The sequence below is a fragment of the Balaenoptera borealis genome (genome assembly GCF_965194805.1).
Source record: "Balaenoptera borealis genome assembly, chromosome: 11".
Classification (NCBI taxonomy): Eukaryota; Metazoa; Chordata; class Mammalia; order Artiodactyla; family Balaenopteridae; genus Balaenoptera; species Balaenoptera borealis.
Genome location: NC_138868.1, coordinates 42,399,642 through 42,412,265, shown reverse-complemented (window position 1 = coordinate 42,412,265; position 12,624 = coordinate 42,399,642). Strand labels below are relative to the sequence as shown.

Sequence of the window (12,624 nt, the reverse complement as noted above, 5' to 3'; positions counted from 1 at the left end):
ACCTATATTGCCAAAAATTATTCCATTTTCTGTTGATGCTACTTTGACATTAGCTTTAATATTTGCAAAGTCATGTGGAGCAAGAGTCAAAGGAGATGGCTTTTCCACAAGTTTCAGGTCCCCTGAAAAAAAATTTAGACATGGCTAAAAAGACATACATATTAACCTCTCCAGTCGTAAAACCTTAAAATGTATATAGCTCAATAGTTTCTAGCAGAACAAGGAACAAGAGAAGGGTTATGATTCAAATATAAGGACAAAATAAAGAAATCATTTAACACTATTATTCACATCAAAATGCACATTTTCTTTTAAAAGGTAATGGGCTTCTCAGAATAATTCTATATTTAATTCATGTGTGTGTGTGTGTGTGTGTGTGTGGGCGGGGGTGGGTACTCTGGGCATACTGCTTTATTTCAGTGAATGGATACAGACGTCTCAAAAGCTTAAGTCTTAAACTATACACTCCATTACAAAGATAAAACAATCTGAAGAAAGGACTGCAAATTCTTAGAAACACAGTTCTTTATATAGGCCTCAAGCTATGCTGAGGAAGACAGGGCAAAACTATGTTCTACCTTGATTTCTTAAAGTCCCTTAACTCTTGCTTAAGCCATATGGAATTTCCTAGGTGCAGTGTACTGTTCCTGTATACAATTTATATTTTCCAACTTCAAAGCCATATGTATAAATGATCAGAGAAAGTCTGATTTCTTCTTCTGATTAAGAAGAAGAAAAAAAAAAATCTCACACTGCTAAATGTGATAATGATGTATTACTTTGGCCACACATGGTATGTATTAGTTATGGACTCAGAAAATACCTCATTCTGTACTAAGGCAATTAAAACTTTAAACTACTTGGTAAATCTGTAACTTAAACAGCTCTTATTTAACCTAGAAAAACTGACATATGATAGATCAAGCTCACTGAATAAACCCATCTAGAAGTACCAAGAACATAAGCATAAGAAAGTCAGTATCACAGAGGTTCAGAAAATTGGAGTAGAAGGAGACTAAATATAAAATGTAAAACTAAGACTTGATTCAAAATGTCACAAAGGGCTCAAGAGAATTCTTATACTAAAACTTGTGCACTTCTCTTAACAATCTGTCATAAAGATTTACTATGTAACGATATCTTTCCCTTATAGTAAATTTCCTCACCCAGAGTAGCTAACTCTAATGTGCAGTTCTGCAAGGTATCACTGGTTTGGTTCACAACAAGTACGTCCAGGACGATATCATACTGGTTGACATGAACATAAGCTTCTGCATATACAGGGTCTGAGAAACCTGTCAATTGGGTGACCTGTCAAACAAAAATAAAGATAATCAAATGACTGAGACAACTTAACCAAACATATCCTAGCCAAAGGACTAAGTCTGTTAGGTAATTAACAGATGTGCTTAGATTAGACCAGTCATTTGAAATGTATAATAAAATTGTTTTGTAATGTAGAGATGGTAACTGAAACTTAGACATTAAAAATAACAGGTCCTACACTTTACAGCTCAGTAGGTAGAAGGACGTTAAATATGTTCAGCAAATACATTAAACATTACCCCAACTTAGGAACTTAATAGATTTTCATACATTTTCAGTTAAATCCCTAAGCACCTAAACTCACTAGCTGTTACCCAAACTCAGGAAAAATAATTACAAACAAGAAACACTTGTAATTCCACAAAGATAAAGTTTTAGATGTTCCCCCACCAAAAAAAATTTTTTTAAGAAACATCCAGGGTATATATAACATTTTAAAAATGTAATACTGTCACCAAAGACATAAGCAACAAAAGAAAAAAATGGGTAAATTGGACTACATCAAAATTACAAATTTTTGTACATCAAAGGACACTATTAGCAGAATGAAAAGACAACCCACAGAATGGGAGAAAATATCTGCAAATCATACATCTGATAAGGGACTTGTATCCAGAATATATAAAGAAATCCTACAACTCAACACAAAGAAAACAACAAGCCAGATTAAAAAATATGCAAAGGACTTGAATAGACATTTCTCCAAAGAAGATATATAAATGACCAATAAGCACACAAAAAGATGCCCAACATCACTAATCATTAGGGAAATGCAAATCAAAACCACTACAAGATATCACTTCACATCCACTAGGATGGTTACTACAAAAGAAATAAAAAGTAAGTGTTGGCAAGGATATGGAGAAATCAGAATTCTTCTGCATTGAAGGTTGGAATGTAAAACAGTACAGCTGCTATGTAAAACAGTATAGTGGTCCTCAGAAAATTAAAGCAGAATCACTATGATCCAGTAATTCCACTTCTGGGTTTAACCCAAAAGAAATGAAAGCAGAACCTCAAAGAGATATGTGAACATCCACATTCATGGCAGAATTATTCAGAACAGCCAAAGGTGGAAGCAACCCAAGTGTCCATCAACAGATGAATGGATAAACAAAACGTGGTGTATATTCACAGTGAAGTACTACTCAGCCTTAAAAGGGAAAGAAATTCTGACACATGCTACAAAATGGATGAACCTTGAAGACATTAGGCGAAGTGAACTAAACCAGTCACAAAAGGATAATACTGTATGATTCCACATAAGGTACCTAGAATAGTCAAATTCATTGGGATAAAAAGTAGAATGTGGTTGGCAAGGGCTGAGGGAAGAGGGGAATGGGGAATTATTGTTTAACGGGTATAGAGTTTCAGCTTTGTAAGATGAAAAAAGTTCAGGGGATATAGGCGGTGGTGATGGTTGCACAATAATGTGAATATACTTAATGCCACTTGAACTGTACACTTAAATATAGTTAAGAGGGTAAATTTGATGTTATGTAAACTTTACCACAATTTTAAAAAATAAATTGGAAAATTTTGTAACTGTAATATTGTCAATATCAATTCCCAATTCCAAGGGAGAAAAGTGTTTCAGTAGTTCCTATTCTGCCACTGATCTTATCTTGGGCAACAAAACCAATTTGAGACTGTTACTCATCTAATGGAGGAAGGATTAAACCAGATTTGTAAATTTAATATCTGAGTAGAGAGAGATTAGGACAATTTTCCTAATGAAATCCTATTCGGAACTCAATATATTAAGACTATAAAAGTGTAACTGTCCTGTTTAAAGTAGCAGGGGACAGGAGAAACTTGAGGGCAGGGTGTGGGGGAAGAGGCTAGTGCCCTACCTTTTAAAAGCTTTAGTCAACCACTAAGGATCCCTCAGCGCTATGTTTCAGTTTATGGTAATTTGACACACAACTGGAACAAGTTAAAAATCATCTCTGGGACTTACAGTACCATCATATAGTAAAGTATCAGGTTCCACCGAGTTTCAATTCATGTTTAATGAACCTATCAATCAGAGTAACTTGACAAAAACTGATGCTGTACTAGTTATTCTTCCTTTAAAAAAATAGCAAGACCAACAACTTCCTGATTACTACTTTCTTAAGTAGCCAAGTTAAATAACTCGCCAGTGTATTTGACATTTTGTTACCTTGTTAAGTTTAGATGCTAGGGGATCTGCTGCCTCTTTCCTCTGTGTGTTACCCATTGCTGCCAGCAAACTCAGCTGAAACTGATCTTCCTTGCAGTTCATTTCATTCTTAGCAGTTAGTTGCATGAAGGAAATGGGGTCATCAGGCTGTACTGTCACATTCCTCTTTTCAGATTCTTTCTGTGTTGAAAATACAATATACCAACTTTCTTTAATATGGAAAAAAAGATAGCTTTTTGTAGGCCTTCAATAGGGACAAGCCCTCACACGTAGAGGACTGAAAAATCAACAGCAACAACAATAAAACCAAAAAGCACTGTTATGGCTTTATCATATATACCTTACCTTTTGGGATAATTTCTCTTCTTCAAGTTTAGCAGATAACATGTGAGAAAGGGACTGTCTGCATTCCTTATTGAAAATGTCATTCATTAAAGGTGAACATTCAGATAAGACCTTGAGGCACAGGGAAATTCGATCTACATCATCATCTGTAATTGGCTTCTTAGGAAGAGAGGATTTTCCCAAATGCAGGATAGTGGCCATGAGCAACATTGCCTCAGCAACAAAAGACTAGATAAGGAGAGAAATGGCTTATTTATTGTCAGGCTTCTCCAAATGCAATAATGTCACTTTATTATAACTCAGAATCCAAGAAATAAACCTAATTTTCACTTCACCTGAATAAGATTTCAAATATTTTAGATTTTATCTCCCTGTTTTTTTGCACCTTTTTCCTTCCTTTCTATTCTAACTGCCACCCTCTAAAACCTTCATTAACCCTTAATTGATAGAAGTGGTTTTTAAACTATTTTCTCTTACTCTAACCCCTCACAGGCCAATGCTATCTTTTATCTTTCCAACTACGTAAAAAGAATGATACACTTTTCATGGATTGTTAATATTCTGCTATAATTGCTTTCTTACTCTACCTATATAGGTACACTTATTTTTTTGGCTTAACATATGAAAGTAAGAATCTTTACCTCATAAATGCTTTAGCATACATCTCTTAAGAATCAGGAGTTTCCTTTATAATCACAATATCATCTCACTTAAGAAATGTAACAGTTCCAAAATATATCTACTACACTCCAAATTGAACTAAATCTTCCTATTTGTCACAAAAAAAATTTTTTTTTAAATCCAGGATCAGTTTCATGCATTTTATTTGACTATTATTCTCCTTAGCCCCTTTTAACCTAGACCAGTCCCCTGGTTTTCTGTGTTGTTTTCCATCACAATGATTTCTTTTAAAGAGCCCAGGCTAGCTCTTTTAGTTAGAGTACAAGATGGGTGATGTTTTGCATACCTTATTGTATTGCACTAGGAGGCACATAATGTCAGGTTGTCCTGTTACTGGTGATGCTAAGTGTGATTACCTACTATCTTAATCTTTATTGGGCACCAATCATTTCACTCCACATGCAAATACCTTCAATGATTTCCTACGGCCTTCATGTTGAAGTCCATATCATTCAGCCTGCTATTCAAGGTCTTCCACCAGTGAATTCGACTTAACTTTTTTAGTCTCATGTAGCATTATCCTGACACATGCTTTATGTCTTTGTCAAAATGTCTTTGGCTAAGTATTGATCAGCATACATACGTGAAAAAACTACCAGAAGCCTGGGAAAGAACCTCAGAAGAGTAAGTGTGATAATCCTTTGAGCCTAGATATTGTCTCCAGAAGGAGGGGAAAGAGGAGGGGGACAGAAAAAAGTAGCTAAAGAAATAACGGCCAAAAAATTCCCGAATTTGATGAAAACTACAAAACCACATATCCAAGAAGCTCAATGAACCAAAAGCAAACAAGAAAACCACACCAAAGCATATCCTAATCAAATTACTGAAACTTGAAATTATAGTGATAAGGAGAAAATCCAAAACCAGCCAGAAGAAAACGGGACACATTACACACAGAGGCACAGGAGCTACATCTTGATAGTACCGAAAGCCAGAAGACAATGAAGCAACATCTTTACAGTACTAAAAGAAAAAAACCGTCAACCTAGAATGCTATATCTGCAAAGATATCTTTCAATAATGAAGGAAAAGGACTTTTTCAGACAAACAAAAACCAAAAGAATTAACTGCCAACAGACCTGCACTACAAGAAAAGTTAAAGCAATTTCTTTAGGCAAAAGGTATATGATACAAGAGAGAAAGTCAGATCTACATGAAAAAATGAAGAGTGTCAGAAAAGGCATAAATGAAGGAGAGCCAGTATGGTGATAAACAACCAAACTTCCTTCTGCCTTGTACCAAAGGTCACAAACTTGCTGAACCAGGTATGTTACCAGAAACCCGGTTCTCTAAAGCAGGTATCAGCAAATGGTCTCCCAACTTGCAGAACTGAGACATAAAATGCTGGAGATTTTTAAAAAGCATAAATTAAAGAACAGACAAGACCTGAATAAATAAATAATGGCCCACAGAGAGTTACAAAGTAAATTACTGCCCATAAATAAAATTAGTCAATAAAAAAGAGATAATATACCTTGTAATTTACCTGACCCTCTAAATCTCATTTATGGATTTATAAGAAATCTATATGATGGAAATTTTTTTAAAAATCCTTTGAAAGTCCCTAATCTAAAAATAAAATGTCTAATTATATGGAGATTTGAGTAAATGAAAGAATCTAATGGACTATTATGCAGCTATTAAATATTATTATGATTAGGAAGGGTTTAGAATAACATGGGAAAATGTTATAAAGTTAAGTGAAATGGCAGTATTGTAAAACACAAAATGATCACTACTAGGGGAAAATGTGATCATTATTAAAAGCCATAATAAACTCTTTCTGAGGAAGGAAAGATTTTTGTTACTATATCTGGTAATGTAATTCCATCTTTTGATGTTTCTATCTATCTCCACCACAATATTAACAAGATTTGTACTTCAGTGCTTTAACCATGAGTGACTTTTTTTCTCATTGGTTTTTATTACATCACTCCTTATTTTAGCAATGTGAAAAAAGATAAGAACAAAAATAAAATAAAAACGTTCACAATTTTACCACAGAGATTTTTTTTTTTTAATGAAAGCAAAGTAAAGATTTTTTTCAGGCAAATGTAAGCTGACAGAATTCATCAGCAGCAGACCTGCATTATAAAAATAATCAAGTTCTTTAGGAAGAAAGAAAATATCAGATAGAAATCTGCATTTATACAAAGTTATGAAAAGCACCATAAGTGGTAAATATGTGGGCAAATAAACTTTTTTCTCATTAAAAAAAATACTTGGAAGAAAATTGACTATTTATAATGGATGAATGGATATACAGAAACAGCAGCCTTAAAAAGGAAAGAAATTCTGACAATGCTTCCATAAAAATGAACCTTGAAGACATGCTAAATGAAATAAGCCTGTCACAGAAGGACAAATATTGTATGATTCCATTTATATTAGGTATGTAGAATAGGCAAATTTATAGAGGGAGAAAAGTAGAATGGTGGTTGCCAGGGGCTAGGGGAGGGAGTATGGGGAGTTACTGTTTGCTGGGTAGTTTCAGTTTGGGATGATGAAAAAGTTCTGGAGAGGGATAGTGATAATGGCTGCACAACAATTTGAATGTACTTAATGACACTGAACTGTACATTTAAAAATAGTTAAACTGGTAAATTTTATGTTATGTACATTTTACCATGAAGAAAAATATGAAAAAACAAAACCAAAAACCCACCCAGGAAGGTACGTGAACTTTGTCCTGTTCCCAACTCTCAACTTCTTACAACTTGCTAAGTTATGTCCACCCCCTTCCTTACCTGAGTCTGGACACTAGATAAATAAGAAATGGTGCATATATACTAAAAAGATAACTGACTATTTAAAGCAAAAATAATAACAATATCCATCATAGGGTGGATAACATGACATGTAGACATAAAATATAGGACAATAACACAAAGGATGGTAGTAGGGGTTGGGTGGAATGAAAGTACATTATTGTAAATTAGTATACAGTCAGAATGGTCAGACGCTACGACGAAGGTATGAACTGTAGAAATGGGAATACATTTAAGAGGCACTTCTAGGATAAAACAGACAGTAACTGACAGGATAAAGATGCTAGAGGGAGAGACATTTCCTTCACTGGGCCCTGACTAATCCCAGCAAGCAGAAATAACCTCATAAACCCTTGCATCACTTCCACTGGACTAATCACACGCTACTGTTATTACATTACTTTGTCAATTTTACAATCATTAGGTTATATATATGTTATGCTATATCACTTTGTCCATTTTCCCAACTAGAGCATAAGCTCTCAAGATTCATTTGTTGGGTAAATGTAGGATAAATGAACTTACATTTTGCTTTTTCTTCTCTTGAACCAAAGCTACATAGCGCAAGGCAACCTTGGTCAGAGTTGTGGCAAGCGAGGCAGCCACAAAGAAATCTCCATCCAGAAGGAATCCTCGCAGGGGAGGTCTGCAAAGCAATCAGGAAAAGTGAAAGCCACAAACTTCTCAGCCACAGGCAGCTTGTGTGTAAACGACTCAAGGAAGCCTACTGAATGCTCTCAGTGCCACCCTTCAGTGATACGGATCTCAATTATGGTTCCCTCTTTAGCTCTCAGAATAAAAAAGGAACAAGGAAAAAACACATGGCTTTAACACTTATCTTCAAATGATAAAAAAGCTAAATGAATAGGGAAAGAGAAAATGGTTAAAGGTGCATATACCGAAACCAATGAGCTACATTCAAACCCCAGCTTATCTATTATTTATTGTGTCCCTCTGAGTAAGTTGCAAACCTCTCTTAAGCCTCAAATTCCTCTATAAAATGTGGTTAATCAACAGGATACTGTCAAAGACTATATGAGACAAACTATTTAGCCCAATGCCTAGTACATAGTAACCATTAAAATTTTAGGCAAATTTTCATCAACTTCACTATAAAATTGAGAACAAAATAAGGAGGAAAACATCAAAATTTTATTCCATCAATTAAAGTGGAAAATCTTCAAAATGTGTTTTCCAAAGGCAACAAAACTCAAATATCATCAGTTACCTTCACTTAGCATTTTCTACATAAGTAAAATAATTTTAGTTTAAACAGAACACAGTTATTTCAATGAGAACAGTTATAAGGAGCAGAGGATTAAAACTATTAACACAATTTCTGGGAGAAAGAACTTAAAACATCGTTCTCCTTTCAAGTGTCTTATATGGCAAAAATTTCCATTCAGGTCAAAAGAGTAAACTATCAATAATAAGAAAAAGAAATCCTTTGAGTGTTTTAGACACAGGAGTAATCATAGAGGTGTAGTTGGCAGGGCACAGGTGCCGCAAATTACCTTTCTTCCTCTTTCTTTGTGGGTCTGGAACTGCTAAGGGCACTCTGTGTTGCATAGGTGCCCATTTCAGTTACCAACTTCTGAACTGGCCCCACAGTTATTTCTTCTTCAGGTTTTAATTCACCAGCTTCTTTTTTAATTTCTGACTCTACAATTGGGATCTAAAAATCAATTGGAAACGTCAATTTAGCAATAATATCAGTAGCAAGCAAAACATATTTAAATATTCAATCATTTCTATAGTTCTCTACAGAACTATTCCCACAATGGGATTTTTGGAACTTGGGACTCTGCTTTCAATTTTCATTCCTTCCCAGGATAATGTAGTGAGAACAGGGGCATTGGAGTTGGATGCCACTTTTAGTTGTATGGTTCTGGGCAAATTAATTAAACCACTTTGAGCCTCAGTTTCCTAATCTGTTAAATGGAAATCTTAATTCTTTCCACACAAGTTACTTAATAGGAAAATGCTTAGGACACTGACTAAGACAAAGGAGATACTCACTAAGCCTTATTTTTCTTCTCCATCCCTTCCCTTGAAATACTAACCAAAACCAGCACCCATCCTTCCATAAAATGAAATAAATCTAACTTATTTGTACATAATAACTTCATCAACTTCCTCTTTTAAACCAAATGGATACTATGTATTTATTTCTCAACACCACTCTATCATCTAACTTAACAGCTCTAAGAGTCTTCAATCATTATCTATCGACTCCTTTATTATATAGATGAAAAACCTGATATCCAGTCAGGTTAAGGAACTTATATCCAAAGTCCCAGAGCTAATTACTGGCAGAAGAAAGACTGGAATCCAGGCTCCTAACAAGCACTGTTCTTTCTATTCTACCATATGGTTGTTTGCATGAGGAAATACTGCCAGTTTTAGTACATAAATACATATTCTAAAGTCAGCCCTGTTCTTATAATATATGCATTCTTTTTTCATAACACAGAGGATTAAGCAGAGTTTTACAAGTCTTTTTCTTTTTTTAAAACACAGAACTTTTTGTTCAAATAAAATCTTACCCAGAAGGGTAAATAATACAGACAAAAGAACAGGTGTTATGGCTCAATGCAGGGGAGGGCAACTCTCCTAATTTCCCATTGCCCAAAGGCTTAATTATCTGTGTAATTAAAATTTTTTCAGTGTTCTTTAGCCCAAGCACTACTAAATAAAAACACAAAAGCAAATCACCACATAAAAGTCAGTTTACTAAAGTAAAAATCACCATATAAAGTAGCATTTACTAAAAGTAAAACATACCTCTCCAAGGGACCTGCGGACCTCAGTCATCACACTCTGAATGTCTTCCTTGGTACTACAGTATTCTCCCAGGATCCATAATGCTCCTCGGTAAATCCTATAGCAAGAATACAAGTTCTGAAACACTGATTCTGCCAACAAGTCTTGAAGCAGTGATCTTTCTCTGTGAATTTAAGCTTAAGCAAGAAAACAATATTCTGCAGTTGTGAGGGACTATGGATGAAATATTAAGGAAGAATATAACAAAGACACTAAGTTTCTTTGATTCTCTCTTGAAATCAAAAGGATTAAAAGGAAAGTAAGTGTCTTATCCATCATTTTTAGAACATTCTACAACTGGTAAACCCAGTAGTAAAAATAAAATACCAAAATGTTTCCCAGAAAGGTGTTATCTCCCATTTAGGACCAAATCTAAAGTAAATTTGATTTTATAACTTACCACTACAAAAAATGTATTATTTTAATATAAAAAGTAATTCACTGAAGAGGCAGGATGCTGAAAAGAACAATGAAAAAGGAAGGAATGCAGAGGATCACAACAAAAAGACCAAAAACATAAAGAAAGCAACAATTTTCTAATTAAAAAATGTTAAACTGAATAAAGTCTTCAGTCATCTTTTCCCTAAGATTTTCATTAAATTTATTCAAAAAAATTCTAGAAACTGAAGCTCTAAGAGATTATGGCTGCCAAAAGCTAAACTTTGATATGTTTTTTTTTTCCAGAAAGGAAGCAAATCTTTCTCACTTCCATAAATATCAATACATTTTCATATCATAAAACCAATTTTGTAGTCCCTTCTTTTCTATACAGGCAGATATAATGCAAGTCTACTACAGTCTATCAGATGATTTACATGAAGCAAAACTTGCATGCAACGTCCTTTCTCATTAGCAAAGGCTATCTGAAAGGAAACAACTCAGATTTAGGTTGTATTTTCAATCCTTCACTTCAGTAAATGCTAAAGGGGGGATATAAATAATAATGGTATCCCCAAAATGATACCTTTTAAAAATACGTTCCTTAGTCACTTTAGGATTTACAATGTTTTAGAGGAAGTGAGAATAGAGAAATCTACCTAAATCACATGTACCAAAAATTTTATTTTGCCCATAGATTATGGGTTAACTAAGGGTGAGAGTAGGGGTGACATGTTTCTGACATTTATTTTGTCTTATTTTGTCTTGACTGTGTTGAGACACCTCTCCTCCCCTATACTGTCTATCAACTGACCCTTAAAAATAGAAATTGGTAAAATGCTTATTTGACTTTACATTTAAACAGATTTTAAACCTACTTGACAGATTTGATAGCATGAAAGACTTCAAGCATCTTCTCAACAATAAGCATTCTCAGGTTATCAAAGCGCTGAATGGCTTCACGAACAAACTCCAAGACATCAGCAGCTGCTGCTTCATTACTGTCACTGAGAAATTCCATTAACTAAAAGAAAAAAATGGATAACGATTACATATTTTCAGAAAGAAAATTATCTAAGGTTTAATAAGTAAATTAAACAAGTTTACAAAGAATATAAATAATACTTTTCAAATACACAACAAAATGTAAGTTGAGAGACAAGCACCATTATGTAAACAAAGTCATGATGGCTTTTCAGTTTATTACAAAACACAAGATAAAACAGAAGCTGGAAATCCACAATTCAAAATAAATTAACTGGACACATCTAAGTTGTAACTAAAAGTAAAATCATTTTAGAGAAAATTCAGAGCTCAAAGTCAAAATTTCAAATTACAATAACATACCTCATTTATCTGACTATGACAGAAAACAAAATATTCTGGGTATGTTAATTTTTCCTCTAATTAAATCCTTCAACTTTAAGAGGTAAAATCCCACTGAATGATCTATACTCACAGAATAATTTTACTTTAGGGAACTGTAACAAACATTAATTGCAATAATATGTGGAAGTATTTTTGTCACTATTTTTTTGTTTGTTTATTTTTTTGGTGAAGATGTAAGAGAAAGAAGTCAGAGTCCTTATCCTTTTGAGCTTAATAGTAAACATAAAGATCCCTTCTGACCATGAGATTATTGATTACAGACAGTTGAGATTTCCAGAGTTTAACTGTTAAATAACTAGAATTTCTTAATTTTTATTTTTAGAGAATTTCAAAATTAAGATCATTGGAATTACATACCACAGGAATAACATTTGCAGCCATATCTGGAAATCGGACGGAACAGGAATGCAATGTTCGCACAAGGAGTTGTCTGTATTTGTCAGTATCTTCATGCTCTGACACATTATTTGTTTTAATCACTTCCTTCTTAAGGACAATAACCAGCTATAGAACAAAGTAAAAATAAGTGAGAATGACATCATGTTTGGCTTGACGGCTTACAAAGTGCTGTCAAAGTTTTGTTTTACCTCTTCGACATTCCTAGAGGAGACAAGATCCAGTGCTAACTGCAGAGTTTTCTTGCGTACTTCTAAGTCTGGTGTGCTCAGTACTCTTAGGATGTCCATAACCAGATCCTGAAAAAGAACAAAAAAATCCAGAATTAACACCAGTATTTCTAGTCACAAGAAG

At 34.1% G+C, this 12,624-nt stretch overlaps 1 protein-coding gene across 2 annotated transcripts in view; it reads right to left on the bottom strand.

Moving 5' to 3' along the window:
- COPB1 (COPI coat complex subunit beta 1) overlaps nucleotides 1-12,624 on the bottom strand; it is a 31,765-nt gene that overhangs the window by 5,520 nt on the left and 13,621 nt on the right. For both annotated transcript variants that reach the window (XM_082341463.1, XM_082341464.1), the window contains exons 9-18: nucleotides 12,462-12,569; nucleotides 12,232-12,378; nucleotides 11,364-11,509; nucleotides 10,069-10,165; nucleotides 8,799-8,959; nucleotides 7,810-7,930; nucleotides 3,836-4,063; nucleotides 3,491-3,670; nucleotides 1,167-1,311; nucleotides 3-122 (exon numbers count right to left, since the gene is read on the bottom strand). In XM_082341463.1, coding sequence (XP_082197589.1) covers nucleotides 3-122; nucleotides 1,167-1,311; nucleotides 3,491-3,670; nucleotides 3,836-4,063; nucleotides 7,810-7,930; nucleotides 8,799-8,959; nucleotides 10,069-10,165; nucleotides 11,364-11,509; nucleotides 12,232-12,378; nucleotides 12,462-12,569 — 1,453 coding nt within the window. The remainder of the gene's footprint in view (nucleotides 1-2; nucleotides 123-1,166; nucleotides 1,312-3,490; nucleotides 3,671-3,835; nucleotides 4,064-7,809; nucleotides 7,931-8,798; nucleotides 8,960-10,068; nucleotides 10,166-11,363; nucleotides 11,510-12,231; nucleotides 12,379-12,461; nucleotides 12,570-12,624) is intronic.